The 21,560-nt window shown below is 39.4% G+C and overlaps 1 protein-coding gene across 1 annotated transcript in view; it reads right to left on the reverse strand.

Moving 5' to 3' along the window:
• The window catches only part of LOC136886224 (uncharacterized), a 905,658-nt gene that overhangs the window by 222,863 nt on the left and 661,235 nt on the right, over window positions 1–21,560 (reverse strand). The window contains exons 9-10 of the mRNA XM_068231034.1: window positions 21,152–21,292; window positions 3,812–3,982 (exon numbers count right to left, since the gene is read on the reverse strand). Coding sequence (XP_068087135.1) covers window positions 3,812–3,982; window positions 21,152–21,292 — 312 coding nt within the window. The remainder of the gene's footprint in view (window positions 1–3,811; window positions 3,983–21,151; window positions 21,293–21,560) is intronic.

The following is a 21,560-nucleotide window of genomic DNA, read 5'->3' on the forward strand; positions in this document are numbered from 1 at the left end:
CATATTGATGTAAATATTGTATATTTGTGCTAATTTTGTTTCTGTCTAGGCTCTCTTTTGTTTGTTTTTCATTTGTTCCTTCATTATGTTTTTTAGCATTTTTTCAACTTATATTATGTAAATTATTTCAACCCCCCTAATTTTTCACTGAAGATGGCTCAAACGAGCCGAAACATGTTTGAATTTGTTTACTCCGTCTAATGACAGAATATATTATGTATTGAATTAGGAGGATACTCTCATTTTTCACCTTTGTAAACTGACTGTCTCACTTTAATGTCAATTAGTTCCACAGTTTTCTCAACTTCAGACCACTTAATTTCAGTTTGGTTTATCCAGCTGAAGGATTTCACTTCATTAGTGTTTCCTTCCCACAATTCAATATACTCAATACATCCTGAAGAAAATGCAACCATTTCTTCTTTGAAGACAACAGCATTTATACTTCCATTTTCTTCAAGTTCTCTAAAAAAAGCTTTAGCTCCTTCTGGTATGAAGTAACTCTCTTTTCTGTCTGCTAGGCTTTGTTTCAGGTGTTTGAGTTTGCAAGCCACTTCTGTTGCAGTGATCTTAGTCTTCTCCATTCTCAGAATTGCCTGATTAAATAAACGCAGCTGTCCACAAAAAACTGCAAGTACACTTCTGCACATTCATTCTCAAAGAACTATTAATTACTGTTGTACATTGCTCTTGCGAGCAGATGTAGGATTTAAGTCCTAGGAACATCTGGATGATCCTTTCTAAGGCAGGAAGAAGAGAAAGAAACCTTGTGTTCCCATGCTGTAAGAGCTTCTTTTATTCTACATCGACAAAATCACAATAAGATTTCAACTCCATGACACGTACTGTAGATATATGAAAGTACTTTAATGTTTTCACCGCATGAACTTCAACATCTACAGGAAGTACATCCACTGATGTTTGAGGACAACTGTGCACTATATGGGCAGCACAGCCAATACCCAAAAGTTCAGTTCTCTGTCAAATTCATTATTCAGATGACAGTACACATTTTTTCTGCCTCTTCTTTTCACCCCATCCCTATCCAAGTTTGTGTTTCATTTATATGCACAGAAACCTACTATAACTTTCTGCCCAAGTTCATACTTCTTGATGACAGATACTAAAAAGTTGCTTTATATATCCGAAGTTTCCCTTGCAATTGATCAAAAGTCTAAAAGTTTCACTTTCACTACCTCTGAACGTAAGAAATAACTCGCTAACACTGGTAACATTGTCATCCCCTGCATATTAGAGGTTGGATGTGATTACAAAAGAGGCTTCTTTTAAATCTTCCTTGACCTCGTCAACTGATAAAGAAGCTGATTCACGTTTTGTACGTGCATGACTGAATTTTATGTCAAACAGTTGCAAGAAGTTAGTTTTGAATCACAGTCAGATGATTTGAAACTGAAATCATGAGAGGCTGTGTGGAAAGCAAAGGTTGCTTCTTTTGTAGCCATTGCAAGTTCCTTGTTCTGAGGATCCGTGCTCTTCAAATACAAGGTGATATTTTAATGAGATACTTCTGATACAGCAGATTTGTTCTTTGCTCTCCGCACATGATCTGCGATACCAGATCGCCTCCAAATGCCCTAGAAAAGCCACTGCCACAATGTGAACACGTAACTCTGCTTTCTTGATTAGGGGAGAGTCCTGCAGTACCGGCCACCTTAACTTTTTCCCTTATAAAAAATAAAATGCTGTACAAAATGAGATTTTAATACAATAACCTTGTACTTCATTAAATGCTTTTGCAATGTCAGGGTGTGATTTCTATAAAATCTTATCAAAACTTTATAATATTTAAAAATACAACAAAGCTTAATTTCCAAGGACTACAAAAATCTTCTTCCAGTACCGGCCAGTTACTATTTTCTAAGATATATATGCCTAATAAATTACTAACATCAAACAAATACGGAATGAACTCGAAAACAAATAATTATTGGAATTGACATCCTCTAACTTCAAGTTGGTTTTAATTTTTGCAATAATTGCAAATAAAATACAAAATATTCCCTTGGTCTGCACATCCAACACGCGCCCAGTCTTTGCATTTCGTACACTGCACCCATTCTCCTTCAAATAACTCACAACAAATATTGCATATTGTTTTCTTCCATTTCCTTAGTATTAACATAATAATCATAATAAAACTTCTTTCTGGCAGTTTTGTTTTCCTTGCTGAACTGGTGAGGTACTTTTGAATGCTCGGCCAAAGAGAATGCTAATTTAAAATTTTTTCCTGCTCAGGGACATGAATTTTATCTGGATCCCTCATATAAGTAACCAACTGATTTTACATATCGTAATACAAGTTTTTAAAAAAAATTCTTCCCATCTGAGGAGTTAGATCCACAGCCACACTAACTCTGCGTGCTCTCAGACGATCTCCTAACGTACTTCTAGGCGCTCAAAAAGCCTCAGCAGCCTGCCTTCCAGTCATTTTGTTAGAAATAGTTTAATACCATCTTCATCCCGTCCCCGGTCCGCTTTCATTTTATTTTACCCTTTTTCTCGGTCATTTCACTTTGGAAAGTGAAAAGAAGTAGATATTTTATTTCTTTAAAAGTCCTATTGGCCGGTGCTGGAAGACGTATCATTGGCCGGTACTGTACGACACTCACGTGAAGGAACTTCCCCAACTGGACATTGTTTAATAGACGATGTCATGAAACATTTACCAGCTATAGCATCCTCTAAGAATGTAAATAATATATAAGTAAAAACAAAATCAACAGCTATCTGGAAAAGGAGTACGTGGGGCTTGAAAATAACTTTTCGCGCGCGATCGTCAGCCGGCCAACGTACAATACTCACATCTCATACAAGACTTAACGCTAAACGAAACCCCCAAAGTATGACACGTGGGAATGTAGCATCCTTCATATGCCACCTGAAAGCTATTGCCATATAGCACCTAAAACGAGAACCAGCAATGGCCGGTACTGCAAGCCGGCCGGTACTGTAGGACTCTCCCCTACATTTTTTTTCAAAAACGGACGTTCTTTCCAAAGCTCATCCATATACTTACAACTCCATTTTGGCATTTCAGAAAGGAAGTACAAACACTAGCACAAGAGAAAGACAACATTCCCCAAACAACAGAGAAAATAACCAAGTGCTAGGTTACTTGTGTTATTACACTGAATATGTTTTCCCATAGCTAAATGACGTATATGGCATAAAGAACCACTGTCTTCTTGATCGTTAGTAGTGCACATGGAACAACACATAATCATACAGATTTTAGCTAGTCAATGTTAAAGATGAATGTGTTATGAAAATACGTCAACACCACAAGATCACTTATAAAGAATGAAACAGTATGAATTATTTTTGAGCAGCGGCTTCCATAAAAACTGGGATAAAGAACCAGGAGGGACACCGGGACATATGGTAACCCCAGCTGTAAAGGAAAATATAAGTAGGCCTTTATACTGCATAATGCATAGAACCTGAAGTAGCCCACATAGGGCTGAATAGGAACATATAGTATAGGAAAAAACCCTGCATCAGGGCAAGCCTGGGAATGTCGGAAAAGATATAATGGACAATTTATTGTTATTTTTTCAAAACGAATCACCAGTATCAATTTGTATTTTCTTTCCTTTCAAATGTTACTGACTGAAGTATGAAACAGCATATATTACAATGGTTTATGTAAGGAAATATGACACAAGCTAAAGGACTAAATGAACATTGTCACAAAGTGATCTACAGTTAAAATGCTGCAAATAAAAGAGAGAAACATATTCAGTTCATGAAAGCCAAGTTCAAACTCCTATCTTACTGACAAACCACTTACTCTTTCAATTTCCTCATCTGGTAGTTTCTGACTCCTCAATTCAGAGATGAGTCTCTCACGGAAGTGCAGAAACCAGCCACGAGTTTCACGTTCCAAAATACCCACCAACACTGGTAGTGCTCGACGCATAATATCTCGGTTGAAAAGACGTAGATCCAGCTCTAGGTCCTGCTGATAGAAGTAAAATATGTTGTTACTCTAACTGAAAATAATAAAACATAAAAAGTAGTTATGAAGAGTAGTTATTTATATTCATACACTCTCTTTCCATTGGATATACCAACCTGTAGAGTTCATTTTCTGTTTACGGGTTTGTCATGTGTTCCATGTCACAAACGACTTGTATCAGTCTTATCTTTGTTTTCCTCACTTTCCTGGTTTATCTGGCTTTCTCCTTAACCTATATTTCCCATTTTAAAATAGAACATTTATCAGGAATGGGATCTTTAAATACTGAGGATATCAGGTGTCCTGATGACGCTGGGAAGCAAAACATGATTGGGGGATGAGAGGGAATGGATCTGGATGAACTGTAATTGAGGGCCCATCAATGTGAAGAAAGTAGATACTGGGGATGTTGAGACTTTCAATCAGGAATTACAAGATATAAATAGTGAGAAATACAGAACTGAAAAATACTGGAAAGGTGAAGATGTTAACTCTGGTTTGTAAAGGACAATGGTGGAGCAGTATTTACAAAACTAGTGAAAAATAAAAAGCAGATAGGACGAAACATTGAATCATTTATTAATGACTAAACATGATGTGCATTAGACACCATCAACATGATACAAATTATTTCAGCTAAGTTTACCAACATACTACTACATTAATAATGACAATTAAAAAGATGGAAGTGGGAAAAGCAGATGGAATAGATAAAGTTGCAGTAGAAATTATAAAAGGAGCTGAATCTTTGGAAATTCAGTACACAACGAACTACCCAAAAGTTTATGTTAAGATAAACAGGTCTAGATAGTTGGCAAAACAATAATTCTCATTTCCAGTAAAGGAGATTTTTTTAAAGAAAAACAAACCCCATGGCACTACAACCCTGATGGGCATTGGCCTACCAAGCGACCAATTCTCAGCCCAAAGACCTGTAGATTGTGAGGTAATGCACAGTCAGTGCGACAAATCCTCTCGGACATTGCAGAAGGCCGTTCGGGATCTCTGGTGATGAGTTTGAAGGCTGCTGGTGATACTGTTATCAACGTGAGCACGTCAAAACAGGGAGTGATGATTCACATCAGTAATGAAAATGTATGAGTAGAGTTTTGTGTCATTTACTGCAATGATGCCAAAGCAGACTGACCCTTACTGGAAGGGCTACATAACAGCACTTTCCGATGCTAAATATAGCTATTCTGCAATCAAGCAATCAAAGGAATGTGCAAGAAGCATGATTTCTTGATTTCAAAGAACTGAATCAGTGCTGTATTGAATTAAAAAAAAGGCAAAGGCTGAATGGGCTTAATTCCAGAGGGGAAAGAAAACAGGCAAATCTACGGCCAGCCACCAGCCGTACACCAGAAGTGGTGAGGAAAGTGAAGGCCCTTGTCTCAGGTGGTAACCCTACCCTCCCAAAAGGACTATCGCATGTAAGTTGGGGATGTCTGTTTCAACAGTTAACACCATAATCAACAAGAAATTGCAATTAGAAAAGTGGCATAAGAGCCGAGTTCACAAGCTGTTGCCTCGTCACTTTTCAGAACGTTGTACTATCTGGCAGAGGACTGATGGAAAAATGTAGTGACATCAGACGAAGCATATGTGTACCTTAGTGACTGTAACAAACCACGCTCAATTTACTACCGCCCTAGAGATAAAAGAAAATTATCAAACATTGTATAAAGAATGCCAGTAAAGTTTTCCAAGCGGGTTCATGATCATCCCTGGATAATGACAATGACAAGTTAATCATTTGCCGTGTCACTAATAATGTGAAGGTGAACTCTACATACTATTACCAAGAGATTTTAACACCCATTTACAACACAGATATCCCAGCACTGTATGGGGGGACAAAAATTCAGGCATGGGTGCATCAATATAAAGCATCCAGCCACACCTTTCATTCTACTTGTCACTTCTTAGAGAGAATGGAGTTGGAAACAGGAATCCATGCAATTCCTTTCACTGACATTCCGGTAAAGGCACCCAATGGGTTACCCAAGGACTTTTGTGCATCTGGACTCCTAAAAAGAGCTTTAGGAATTAGACGCCCACACTCTATCAATGACCTCTGGAAAGCCTGTCAGGAGGAATGGGATAAGATAGACATGCTAGCTCTGCAAAAAGTCTGCTGCAATGGAAGTTACATTGTCAGGCTATAACTAGAAGTGCTGTCATTCTAACTGAACATGATTGTTGGCGGAGACATGGCCTTTCATAAGCTTATTACCACAAAAATCGTCCCCAGAGATCCCAAACAAACTTCTGTATTCTTGGTTTTCTAGACTGGGGTCACCATCTCACCATCAGGTCGCTCCTCAATTGTAATCACGTAGGCTGAGTGAACATTACAAACCATTATTCTCATCATTATTCCGTATTGAAAAATAGCTAATCACGAAGTTTACACAAGGAGTAATTTTAATACCACCAACACATACTGGTCTGAGGAATCTTAACAAAACGTATACTTAACAAAACGTATACATATACATTTTGTTAAGATTCCTCAGACCAGTATGTGTTTTAAGATTGAACGAGGCGAAACACAGTGGGCGAAACATGTACCTTTAAAATTATGGTCATTTCTATGTGTATTTGACCACACAATAGTGGAATAAATTGTATTGAATAGGTGGTATTAAAATTAGTCCTTGTGTAAACTTTGTGATTGGCTGAGTGAACCTCGAACCAACCCTCAGGTCGGGGTAAAAATCAAACTCGGGGCCTCCGGGTAAGAGGCAGGCATGCTACGCCTGACCAAGAGGCCAGCGAGATGATAATATTTATAATGTTATTGGTTTTACATCCCTCTAACTGAGGACGGTTGCCTAGTTGTACTTCATCTTAAAACAATTATCACCACCACTGCTCCCTCTAACTAATTATATGGTTTTCAGAGACAGTGAGGTGCCAGAATTTTGTCCTGTAAGAGTTCATTTACCTGCTAGTAAATCCATCAACACAAGGCTATATTATTTGAACACCGTCATATACCACAAGACTGAGTCAGGACTGAACCCACCACGTTGGGGTCTGAAAGCCCGTTCTCAACCATACAAGCCACTCACACTTGCAAAAATAGATAGGGAAGTATTGGGCAGTTATAGAAAAATCACAATTATATTAACCTAACTGCTGTGCATCTCTGCAAATAACCTTACTCCTTGTGGGTGGGGTTAACTTCTAATAAGTAACCAGGGGAACCTGACCCCTACAGAGCGCGTCCCCAGGTGGCAGATAGGGGGCCTCTACAGTATGTAGGGCTGGTTGAAATAACCAATACAACCTGCGGACCAACAGGTAGCCCAATTCCTGGGGGTTTTAAAATACTGGGACACCCTCTCTCCAGGGGTCATAAATATGGAGGGCCCTTGCCCTGGGTTAAGAGTGAAGACCTCAACGGCATCTACGGAGGAAAAGATGGACTTCGGTACGGTGGAGATGACGGAAGAGGCAACCCATTCTTCTGGGGTGTACAGATGGAACCTACTGCCTTGTAGGACGAGGAAGGCATCCTCAAAGGCTAAGAGAGTAAACCCTGAAAGAAAATCCTCTTATGCGTTAGGCCTAGCAAGTCAGCAGGAGAGTATTGAGTACAGTTGCTTTCAATAAGAAAAAGAGCCTCGGAAAGAATATTATAGACCGGACTGACACGTCCTCTCAGACAATTGTAAAGTATGATAACCGTAAGGCTGATGATATACAATGTTCTGAAAGGAAACCCCAAATAAAAAAGAGACCCAAATACCGAATTGGAACTATGAACATTCTATCATTAACTGGAAAGTTAGAAGAACTCCTATATATGATGGATAGAAGAAAAATATCAATATTGGGATTAAGTGAGACCAAATGGAAAGGAATTGGAAGTAAGACACTTCGTGGAGGTTATAAATTATACTGGAGTGGACAGGAGAAGGTAGCAAAAAATGGTGTTGGATTCTTAGTTAACGAAAGGACTGATGCTACAGCTGAAGTTATCTGCAAAAGTGATAGAATCATTAAAATGTTCATGAAACTGGAGAACACTAAGTACACCATCATACAAGTGTATGCCCCACAGACAGGCTGCAGTGAGGAAGACAAAGAGAAATTTCGGCAAGACCTGGAACATACAGTTACTGAGGAAAATGTTATTATTATTGGAGATCTAAATGCGCAAGTTGGGGTAGACAGACTTGGGTACGAGAACATCATTGGTCCACATGGATTTGGACAAAGGAACCCAGAAGGAGAACAAGTATTAGATCTGTGCAGAAGAAATGATCTTATAATCAAAAATACATTCTTCAAAAAAAGAGACAGTCACAGAATAACAAGGTACAGTTGGGATGGCCAGTATAGAACATTGATTGACTACGTAATCACAAATAAAGATGGTGGCAGGTACATCACAGATGTAAAGGTCATCCCTAGTGGAAGCATGGAGAGTGACCACAGATTGTTGGTAGTAGACTTCAAACATAAGGCAAAAGAAACGCAGAAACTTATTACAAAGAAACCAAGGGTTAAAACTTGGAAGTTGCAAGAAGTCCAAATAAAGGAAGAATACAAACTAAGGATTCAACAGAGTGCCGAAGTGTGAAGTAACCAGCGTTAATGAAGAATGAAAGGCCTTCAAAGACACCTTTGTGGGAGAAGCCAAAAACCAATGTGGAGTTACAAGTTCTATCAAAAGAAAAAAGGAGACACCATGGAATGATAGAGTGAAAACAGCAGTGAAAGAAAGAAACCAATAAAGAAGGTACTGGACAAGGAAAAACAAAAACAGGGACAAGAACGAAAAGAACAAGAAATACAAAGACTTCAAGGAGTATACAGGAACAAGAAACTTGCTGTAAAGAACATTGTAAAGGAAGAAAAAGAGAAGAAATGGAATGAGTTTGCAGACAAACTGGAAGAGGACAGTAGAGGAAATATGAAATTGCTATACAGAGTAGTGAAAAACAAGCGAAGGGATCAAGAGACCATAAAAGCAATAGAACGTGATGATGGAACTCTGGCAGAAGAAGAGGGAGAAATTAAACAACAACTCAAGATCTATTTCGAAAAGCTGCTGAATGGAGATACAGAAAACATAACAATGGATAGAGGAGAGCCAAGTCGAGGAACCACAACTGAACCACCAATTACATGGCTTGAGGTTGAAAATGCGCTCAAGAGCATGAAGAAAGGAAAGGCAGTGAGCATAGATGAACTAAGTGCAGATATGCTGAAAGCAGCAGGAATTCCAGGAATCCAATGGCTCTACAGACTGCTCAACAAGATATGGGAGGAAAATACTATTCCTGAGGACTGGAAGATGGGCATCATTGTACCTCTGTTCAAGAAAGGAAGCCGACGGAAATGTACTAATTACCGTGGTATCACACTACTGTCTCATGTCCTGAAAATATTGGAAAAAATAATAGAGACCAGAATCAGAGATATTGTTGAACTAATTTTGGAAGAAGAGTGGTATGGTTTCAGACTAGGAAGGTCAACTACAGACCTTATATTTGCAATTAGGATGCTAATGGAAAAATACTGGAAGAAGAACAAGCCTTTATTTCTAATACTTTTGGACATTGAGAAAGCATACGATAGTGTACCAAGGGAAAGAATTTGGCAATGCATGAAAGAACTTCAAGTGCGAGACAGCCTCATAGACAAAGTGAAAATGTTGTATAGTGGGAACAGAAGCTGTGTACAAGTAGGATGTGGTTTGTCGGACTGGTTTGAAACAAAGAGAGGAGTGCAGCAGGGCAGCTCATTGTCACCACTTCTATTTATTATTGTAATGGATGTAGTAATGAAATCAATTAAAAGGAAAGAACATGGAGATATCAAAGCCTTCACATTTGCAGATGATGTTGCGATCTGGAGTGACTCAGAAGAGGAATTGGGAGAGAGAATACAAAGTTGGAATGAGGAGTTTAAGAAATATGGTTTAAACATCAGCAAGACCAAGACGGTGGTGATGAAAGTGTATGGGGAAGGAGCAGAACCAATAGTCATGTTAAATGAAGCTCAACTGGACTGCATGCCAGTTTTCAAATACTTGGGTAGCGTTATATCAAATGATAACCTAGCAAAACATGAGGTGAACAATCGAATCAATAAGGCAACACAATTTTACCACCAGGTAAGACACCTGCTGTGGGATGAGCAAATACCCATGAAAACAAAAATGACATTGTACAAGTCCTATTTATACACCAATTCTTACGTACAGTCTCGAAACCACAACACTGACCAATAGAGATAATTCCAAACTTCAGGCAGCTGAAATGAAATTCCTACGCACTATGATCCAGAAAACCAGGAAAGACAAGATTAGGAATGAGAAAATTAGAGAAGAAGTAGGAATAGATGATTCTCTCCTCAATAAGATTCAGATATCAAGACTGAAGTGGTTTGGTCACATGAAGAGGATGCCAATAAACAGAACTGCAAGGAAGGAATTTGACAGAAAGGTAGAAGGAAGACGACCCGTGGGAAGGCCACGAAGGAAATGGATAGATTTAGTTAAGAGCGATGTACTGCTGAGAGGTCATGATTGGAACAAGTTGGTGGAGGAAGAATGGTACAAGGACAGGATGAGATGGAGGAGGCTCATATACCACACCCGGGAAACTGGAGATGGTTTAGGATGATGATGATGATGATGATGATGATGATGATGATGATGATGATGATGATGATGATGATGATGAACTGCTGTGCATGTCACTGACGGCAGTACTGTGGCAATAATGCCATGTAGCGCAGATAAGTGGCAGTAGAAGACACAAGCACACTTTAACTAACAATAGTCAGTAGATGCAATGTCATTTCTTATATGTTTTCAAAATTTTCTTTCACCTCGGCAATATTAGGGTAATATAGATGATGATTTCCATAGGGAATCTGAAATATTTGTCCCAAATGAGTAAATTTATAATACCAATGTAAATGGTCCGTTATTGGACATTATAAATTTTTCAGCTAACTCATTCTTGGTTGCCAGCGTTTCACCCTCGTGTGCTAGGGTGGGCTCATCAGTTGGTACCTAGCACACCTACCAATACGCTGGCTAGTGCATACCGTGGAGGCCACTGCATAGGCTACATGGAGCCACCGGCAGTGCCAATGCACTAAAGAGACTGTCTCATTACAAAAAATTGATGCCTGCTTGGCCATCAGATGATATAGATGATGATTCCCATAGGGAATCTGAAATATTTGTCCCAAATGAGTAAATTTATAATACCAATGTAAATGATCCGTTATTGGACATTATAAATTTTTCAGCTAACTCATTCTTGGTTGCCAGCGTTTCACCCTCGTGCGCTAGGGTGGGCTCATCAGTTGGTACCTAGCACACCTACCAATACGCTGGCTAGTGCATACCGTGGAGGCCACTGCATAGGCTACATGGAGCCACCGGCGGTGCCAATGCACTAAAGAGACTGTCTCATTACAAAAAATTGATGCCTGCTTGGCCACCAGATGATATAGATGATGATTCCCATAGAGAATCTGAAATATTTGTCCCAAATGAGTAAATTTATAATACCAATGTAAATGGTCCGTTATTGGACATTATAAATTTTTCAGCTCACTCATTCTTGGTTGCCAGCGTTTCACCCTCGTGTGCTAGGGTGGGCTCATCAGTTGGTACCTAGCACACCTACCAATATGCTGGCTAGTGCATACCGTGGAGGCCACTGCATAGGCTACATGGAGCCACCGGCAGTGCCAATGCACTAAAGAGACTGTCTCATTACAAAAAATTGATGCCTGCTTGGCCATCAGATGATATAGATGATGATTCCCATAGGGAATCTGAAATATTTGTCCCAAATGAGTAAATTTATAATACCAATGTAAATGATAAAATGGTAAAATGGTAAAAACGTATCAGATATAAAAGGTTGGAGCCGGGCTGAGTGGCACAGACGGTTGAGGCGCTGGCCTTCTGACCCCAACTTGGTAGATTCAATCCTGGCTCAGTCTGGTGGTATTTGAAGGTATTCAAATACGTCAGCCTTATGTCTGTAGATTTACTGGCACATAAAAGAACTCCTGCGAGACTAAATTCCGGCAGCTCAGAGTCTCGGAAAACCGTAAAAGTAGTTAGTGTGACGTAAAGCAAATAACATTATTAAAAGGTTGGAGATTAGATTTTCTATAATATTTGTTATGAACACTCTTTAGATAGAACTAATATTTCCAGAGATATTTTGAAGTATGTGAAAAAATGATATAATCACAAACATAGCCGTCACCAATTCTCATTTACTAAAAATGAACGAAACATAAAAGGGTAGAAATTATGCTGACTGGCAAAAACGAACAGACCACTTGAAAAATATAATTTTTGTTTATACTAGTTGCTTTATGTCACACCGACACAGATAGGTCTTATGGCGACGATGGGACAGGAAAGGCCTAGGAGTGGGAAGGAAGCAACCGTGGCCTTAAGTTACAGCTCCAGCATTTGCCTGGTGCGAAAATGGGAAACCACAGAAAACCATTTTTCAAGGTAGCCAACAGTGGGGTTCGAACCCACTATCTCCCGGATGCAAGCTCACAGCTGCACACCCCTAACCACAAGGTCAACTCACCCAGTAATTAAAAAATAATAATTAAATGTGAATTATGAAGTAATCCTAGAAATAAAACAGCTGCAATTGTATTCAACTTAAAGATTACCAGTATACTTTCATGAACTGGTGACACACAAATTCAGGTCTTTTAAGCAATGACAATGTCCATTGTAAAAAAAGAACTACACTTTTTACAAAGTTTTGTCAAAAAAAATTCACTGAAAAACATGTCAATGCACACAACTTAGGACCACACTAACAATAACAGAAACAAAAACTCAGTGTCTGGTGTGTCCCCTCTCAGCCGTAATTACGGATAAGGTCTCAATTAAAGTTCCAGTGTGTGTCTGGTTGATATTGATCCATTCCTCTTCGGAGTGCTGCCATCAGATCACATCAGAGATGTTTTATGAGATTTAAATTGGGGCGGCTTGTTGCCTAGTTGATTCAAACAATCGCTAAGGCATTGAGATTCTGTGCAATTTGCTTTCAAACAAGGAACGAGCCTCAGAATGAAAAATAAAGCAACTGAAGAACTAACTTTGAATACCTTTGGAGATAATAAAATAACACGGTACAGCTGGAATGGTAACCAGAAGTTGGTAATAGATAACATAATAACTGACCTGAGGTGTGGAGAAATTAAAAAAATTAAATGGCGTATGGCTTTTAGTGCCGGGAGTGTCCGAAGACATGTTCGGCTCGCCAGGTGTAAGTCTTTCGACTTGACTCCCGTAGGCGACCTGTGCGTCATGATGAGGATGAAGCGATGATGAATACGACACATACACCCAGCCCCCATGCCAGAGATATTAACCAATGATAGTTAAAATTCCAGACCCTGCCAGGAATCGAACCCGGGATCCCTGTGACCAAAGGCCAGCACGCTAACCATTTAGCCATGGAGCCGGACAGGTAAGGAGAATGATTGCATGATGTGAAAGCTACGAAGGTTATGCCGAAAGTTTTTAGCAGTGCATAAACCGTAATTCTGAGGACAATGGCAGTTCCTCCACAGTGAGGGAAGAAAGCACAGGCAGTGCTGAGTCAGACACGGTGTAAGATGGATCTGTCACACCACGATTTTCAAGCAATGATTTTTTTTATGATTATAAAAAGAAATTAAGTGCCGAAGAATGCCATTCTTCTTTGCTGCAAGTTTTTGGTGAGGCTGGCCCTTCTAGAGCCACAGTTGGAAATTGGTTTCGCGAGTTTTCAAGGGGTCGGCAGTCAATTGAAGATGAACCTCGTCCCGGTCGCCCAGCAACAGCTGTGACTCAAAAAAACATTGATGCTGTGAGGGAAATGATCAAAGCAATCCACATCTTACATTTTGTGACATTGAAGGCACCTTAAATATTGGGCTAAAGGCAGTGCAGACCATCGTTCCCGATTATTTAGGCCTCACCAAGAGATGTGCCCGTTGGGTGCCACATTCCCTGACAGAAAGCCAAAAGGAGAAGAGAGTGGACTGGTGTCATTTCATGCTAGAAAAATTCAATGGAGGGCAGTCCGAAGACACCTACAATATTGTCACAGGTGATGAAACATTGGTCTACCATTATCACCCTGAAACGAAGAGAGAGTCTTCTGTGTGGTGCTTTCCAGGGGAGGAACCATCCACAAAAGTTCGACGAAGTCGGAGCTCCTGAAAGAAGATGGTGGCAACTTTTTTTTTATGAAAATGGGGCATCTCACCTCTGTGACCTTGGACACACATCGTACAGTCAATGCCGAATGGTATGTGAATAACTGTCTTCCCAAAGTCCTCGCCACTTGGAGGTCACAGCACCCAAAGTCCAAGAGTGGGCACCTTCTGCTGCATCACGACAATGCATCTGCACATAGGGCTGCCAGAACAATGGACATTTTGGAAAGAGAAAAAGTGCGAGTGTTACCAAACCCCCCTTATGTAACCTGACCTGGACCCATGTGACTTCTTTCTGTTCCCAAAGACCAAGGAAAAAATACGTGGGCAGCGGTTTTCGTCAAAGGAAGATGCCATTGCAGTGCACTAAGTGACATCCCGAAAGAAGCTTGGACTGAAACGTTTTCTAAGTGGTTTCAGAGAATGGAAAAATGAATACGTGGTAATGGAAAGTATTTTGAAAAGTTGTAATTGTTGTTTTGCAAATAAACATTTTTTCTCACACTCTGCTAAAAACTTTCGGCATAGCCCTCGTATTCCTAGTGAATGTCTTGATAACAACCATAAGCTTCTGGTGGCTGAACTGGCAGGAATCTAAGTGCTGAAGATGAAGATCAGGAAGAGGATACCAAGGATTAAAGACTGGAAGCTAAAGGAAGAGGACTGTACACAGAAGTTCCAAGAAATTATGCCAGGGTCCAACCATAGTGATGAGGAATGGAATAATTTTAAAACTAGTTTCATCAGTAGTGAAGAAATAGTGGGTGGAAGAAGGGGAAGAAATGAGTGACAGAGTGAAATAAGTGATAAAAAAACAAAATAAGGCCAAGAAAGTGAGGAATGTTGAAAGAACCAGAAATTGTGAGAACAGTCAACTGAAAGATGAAGGGAAAATTCAAAAGCTAGACCAAGAATACCGAAACAGGAAATTAGAAGAGAAAAGGATTTCGAGAGAAGAGAACGAGATGTGCTGCGGTGAATTTACCTAAAAGTTACAGGAAGATAGTAAAGGAAAAATGAAGATGCTGTACAGCCTGGTTAAAAGCAAGAGATCTGACGAAGAGAACATCAGAGCAATAGAAACAATAAATGGGAATATATTCAGGAGCGAACAAGAGATTAGACACGAAATGTAGACCTATTTTGATACACTTCTGAATGAGGGAAAACTACTAGGCCGAGTACAGATGATATTCCAATTACTCGGTCTGAGGTAAAAATTGTACTAACTAGGAAAAGTACTCATCTCCCGTAAGTCCAACCCCTCGTCCACGTCGTGAGAGATGGGCAACGTCATAAAGTAAGGGATTGCCTGGTGGGGTGATGTACAGTGGGGACTGAGTGTGCCCCGTGACCGCTTCGGTAGCTGTGAAGGCCCAGCAGGAACCCTGAAAAGTGGCGGCTAACGGGGCTATGGTGAAGATGCTGCTGCCTTGTAGTATGTGGGATTGGTTCTCCAAAGGCTAAGGGAAGAAAACCCTGATTAAAAATTACCCGGCCTCGAAGAGGTTGGACGTAGGGCTGACACCCCACTCTGTAAAAAAAATGTCCAGTTGCGAAACTTCAATGAAAGAAAGTCGGACTGATCAATGGAGACAAACTTGGCGTGGGAAAGGACAATGATAATCAACCATTAGTGCATGAAAGAAAGAAAAGAAATATAAAACATAAGTCAGATTTATATATTGGAACCTGGAATGTGAGATCTTTGTATCACCCAGGAGCCCTGAAGGTGCTGCTGAACCAAACAAGAGTATCACAGCTCTACAAGAAGTAAGGTGGACCGGAACTGGAATTCTAGAAAAGTGAGAAGCTAGTATATTCTATAGCTGTAGTGAGGAGGAGCACGAGTTTGGCACAGGATTTGTGGTACACCACCAGCTAATGCACGTTGTAATTGGGTTTACACCTATTGGTCCAAGAATGTCAGTACTCAGGATAAAGGGTAAATTCTTTAATTACTCTATAATTAACACCCATGCACCAACAGAAGAATCTGAGGAAGAAGAGAAAGAATTGTTCTATGAACTTTTGGAAAGAACATATGATGGTTGCCCAGGGCATGACATTAAAATAGTTGCTGGTGATCTAAATGCTCAGGTCTAAATGCAACAATTGGTCCCCACGGCAAACATACTGTAAGTAATGATAATGCAACAAGACTTATATTATTTGCAGCATCTAGAAATCTGGTTGTGGGCTCCTCACTGTCCCACACGAAGACATACACAAAGGAACGTGGACATCGCCGGATGGAAACACAGTTAACCAGATAGATCGTGTGTTGATAGATGCAGGGCACAAATCAGATCTCTTGGATGTGAGGAGTCTCAGATACCCAAATATAGACTCAGACCACTTCCTGGTACGTGCGCGAATTAGGGCTAGGATCTCCAGTGCATTCAAAGGAACCCGAACCAACATACCAAAACATAATATAACAGCTCTAGAATCATCTGAAGTTAAAAAGCAATACCAGGAGAGGATAATACAGATCCTTGAAAATACTGAAGAATGCAACGACATTGAGTATCAGTGAGAAATTATTAAAAATGGAGTGGAGACGTCGGCAAATGAAACACTGGGAATTGAAACAAGATATAAAAGATATCCTTGGTTTGACACTGAGTGTGAAATAGCAACAGAAGAAAAGAACATGGCATATAGAAGAGCATTACAATCAAATTGTACTAGAAGAATGAAGGAAGTCCATAAAGAAAAACAGAGGATTGAAATGAACATCCATCAGAAGAAAAAGGGAGAGTGGATGAAGGCAAATATCGAAGAAATGGAGCTTCTGAGAAACCAAAATGAGACAAGGAAATTTTACAGAGAGGTAAATGCTGCACGGAAACCCTTCTGTGGCAAAACTAGCCTGATAAAGGATGAAATAGGAAAAATTGTTAGCGAGGGAAAAGAGATGTGAAAGATGGTGGTGACATTTTGATAGACTCCTGAATTTCAGAATGATAACAAGACACTCAATTGATGCGCAAGGAGAAAATGACCCTGACAAAAATATAGGTCCACCAACTTTAGAAGAGGTGATAACTGCCATGAAGAAATTGAAGAATAACAAGGCAACAGGAACAGATTATATTCCAGCGGAACTGCTCAAGCAAGGTGGCAATGAACTGGAACGGACTTTCCTAAAAATAGCTTACTTCAGTATGGGGTGAGGAGAAAATGCCTCAGCAATGGGAAGAAGGAATTATATGTCCTATATATAAGAAAGGGGATCAGCTTCAGTGTGACAGAGGAATTACGCTACTTAACTTGGGATATAAAGTATTCTCCAACATTCTATTTGACCGTCTTCTCCCAATTGTTCAGAGAGAGACTGGGATTTATCAGTGTGGATTTATCACACGAAAGTCCACTATAGATCAGATTTTCGTACGTAATACCATGAGGTTTTGAATGTTGATACGCACATGTGTGTGGGCTAGGCTTCCCTACAGGCAATGCATGCAAGAGTGCTGGGTGCTGCCACCGAAAGGACTGTGAAAGCGGAACTTGTACTCTACGTGAGAAATGTAATTTATACGATTTAAATTGTTTAAAATACATTGTTCCACACTGTAAAATAGAACATTTGATCATGTACATGTGTATATTCACATGTACTGAGCTGAATTTTTATTTTTTGTAAGTAGTGAATTAAGTCCTGACACGCACAATTGTGTGGGTTCTGCTTTTAGCTGAAAGTTCTCATTTTGAAAGTTATGAATCTCATTCCGTATTGACGGTTATCACTTTACAAAATAAAATATTTATAAAATCCTCTTATCAATACAAGTCAAGTCATCTGTTAGATGAAGCAAAGTCTATACATGTTTCAGCCTAATCTCAAGGCCATCTTCAGTAGTAAAACAATGATTACATAATATACAAACAAATTAAAAATCGTAATGATGTGAAGTGACAGTGATCATGATTAGTGAGTTAAAAACCCATTGAGGTACAAAGTCCTCTCGTCTAATAGATCTTGCTGACTGTTAAATAAAAACACTTGTTTAACTTTTTCTTCATACACTCATATATTCCTTTTTTCTCATTACAGATGTTATACACGTTTTATTCGTAGTATTGACGGTCTCACTACACTCCTCAGCATAGTGTTTTTATTTAACAGTCAGCAAGATCTATTAGACGAGAGGACTTTGTACCTCAATGTGTTTTTAACTCACTAATCATGATCACTGTCACTTCACATCATTACGATTTTTAATTTGTTTGTATATTATGTAATCATTGTTTTACTACTGAAGATGGCCTTGAGATTAGGCTGAAACATGTATAGACTTTGCTTCATCTAACAGATGACTTGACTTGTATTGATAAGAGGATTTTATAAATATTTTATTTTGTAAAGTTCTCATTTTGTAAATAAACTGTAAAAACATGTATTTGAGAGCATTTCAGTAAGTTTTTGACGTACAACGAAAATTCTCACCTCCAGTTTTCTTTCAGAACCGATGACAAGGCGCTGCTGCCAAAAGAGCAGTAAAAACAAAACTCGTCCTCAGTGTAGAAAATGTAATATTTACTTGTGTTTTAACGGAGATTTAATTGTTTTAAATTATTCCCCACTGTAAAATAGAACATTTGATCATATACATGTGTATATTCACATGCAATGAGGTAATTTTTCTTTTCTGTAAGTAGTGAATTAAGTCCTGACACGCACAATTGTGTGGATGCTTTTTCTCAGATGTTAATTTTTATTTTGTAGAATAAACTAAAAATATATCTATTTAAGAGCATTTTAGTCAGTTTTTGATGTACAAACAAAAATTCACACCGGCAGTTTTCTTTCAGGTCTGAAAGGGATATGTATTCATTTATAGGAAGGGGAGTTAGGGATTGGAATAACTTACCAAGGGAGATGTTCAATAAATTTCCAATTTCTTTGAAATCATTTCGGAAAGGGCTAGGAAAGCAACAGATAGGGAATCTGCCACCTGGGCGACTGCCCTAAATGCAGATCAGTATTGATTGATTGATTGATAAAGTTACTGGGCGAGTTGGCTGTGCGGTTAGAGGCATGCAGCTGTGAGCATGCATCTGGGAGATAGTGGGTTTGAACTCCACTGTCGGCAGTCCTGAAGATGGTTTTCCGTGGTTTCCCATTTTCACACCAGGCAAATGCTGGGGCTGCACCTTAACCCCTCAGCGTCGCAGCCATTTAAAGAGCTTCCTACCAAGCGGCCGGATGAGATTTCAACTACGCCCGACTGAAATACACCGACTTAAAGCGTTACTACAAGTATAAGAATAGCCCAATATTCACGAAATATGGAATTCCTTATGGTAGAACTATGTACATGCAGATAATTAAATAATTGTTTCACATTTCCTCAGTAATTTAGTCTCGTGTGATAGAGTTTGAAGCACTCTTCGAGACAGAGACCCAAGTCACACTCCTGGCAACAGTACACTGACGTCGTCTTTTCGCTGTGTTTTTGACATTTCTGACATGCTCTACTGGTGAAAAATATTTAATTCCCTCCATGGAAATTTAGAATTTTCCATTCGTGTTTTGAACACACGATACAACGTCTCTGAGGTTTGGATTTCTCACCCTTGGGTGCTAATTTCCTGATAAAATGTATTTCCTGCAACCTTGGAACTGTATTATCTGATGCGCGCCGGCCTTGAATATTTCGCTCCCCGCCCGAGCAATCGTATTTTGTAAACAAACCTTCCATCAGCTGAACCCGATAAGATAACTGCTCAATGTTTGTTCCTGTGACTTGTCTGAATATTATTAGAGAATTTAGGAATCCAAATTCACTGTCGAAAACTTCCCTTTGACCTGTATAATTATCTATAGCCTCCTACACGAAATTTCGAAGTACTGGTTCCTCCTCATCGCCACTCTCATCATTTACCACTGCATCCGCCACAGCCACATAATCTATTTCATTATCACTGCTGCTAATACTGTCACTACTACTTCCGACTAAACTTTCATCTGAATTATACATTTCAAGCACGTTACTGTCAGTCAAACCACGACTGGCACTAGCCATTGAGCGCGGTGTGTCACACGGACTGCAGCGACACCAAAAGCAGCAGGACGAAACTGAATGAGGGGAATAACATTAATGACGAAACAAACCAACTCTATACATATTTCAGATAAAAGGTCAAGACATAGTCTTTCAAACGAGATATATACCATAAACAACTGGTTCTCGTATCGTATGACAGAAAGCAGCACTAACTGATGCCTACACAGAGTGTTCATGGAGAGTTATGAAAATATTACAAGCTGAGAAATAAAAATAAATATGATGAATAAACCGCACAAGAGAGCAAAGAACATCACGCGAAAAGACAAACTTCTCAGATCATCATGAATGAAGCAAACAGACTGTTAAAAAAGCAGAGATTAGTGCTCGACTTACTTGATAAATACTGTATCCTTGCAAAAACAACTACATTTTAACAATTTTCAATTCTTATTTACAACCCTGATAAACACGAAAATGTCTTCTTGGAAACAAAACCATCTGCATATCCATAAGTCCAAAACTCTTCGCGCTATAGCTGTAAATGGATACGTTGTATGGGTCTATACAGCGTATAGAGGTCGGCGGCTACGGAAAAAAAGAGGGTCTATATCACGTACAGAGGTAGGCGCTGAGGGGTTAATTATGGCGATGGTCACTTCCTTCCCACTCCTAGCCCTTTCCCACGCCATCGTCACCATAAGACTTGTGTCGGTGTGACGTGGAGCAAATTTAAGAAAAAGTAAAGTTGATCAATTCATACACTTCACCCAGCTATAATACTACACTCTATTAGCCCATGCCAATAACTGAGCAAAAATTAAGAGATATTTTAAATGCTATATTCACTAACAATTTTAAAAGTAAAGCTTTGTATCTATCATTTTCATTTAAGCAAATAATCACTGAAGAAGAAAATATCAATTACCTTTGGAGTAAGGAAGAGGTATGGTACAGGGACAGGTGGATGAGATGATTCACGCTCCACTTCAAACTTCTCTGTTGCAGCCCGCCGCAACTGTCGTCGCACAAAGGCACACAACAATTCAAGAGATTCTTCAAACTCAGTCTGCAACAGAATTCAAGTGAAATGCAAGAATAAATCCTATATCAAACCATAGAGAAATATTTCATTTTCATAATAAGAGAACCCCACCCACTTTTTCTTCGCTATCGATGAAACTAGTTTTAAAAGTATCTGTGACCAACACAAAACTAGGAAACTGTTGATCATTCTCAATGAATAGCCCATTACTTATTTGCAAAATTTTCAGAGGACTGGGATTGCTTACACATAAACAATCAAAGCCCCATCTTTAAATTTAAAATGTTTTAAT

This window comes from Anabrus simplex, chromosome 1 (genome assembly GCF_040414725.1).
Source record: "Anabrus simplex isolate iqAnaSimp1 chromosome 1, ASM4041472v1, whole genome shotgun sequence".
NCBI classification, from domain to species: domain Eukaryota; kingdom Metazoa; phylum Arthropoda; class Insecta; order Orthoptera; family Tettigoniidae; genus Anabrus; species Anabrus simplex.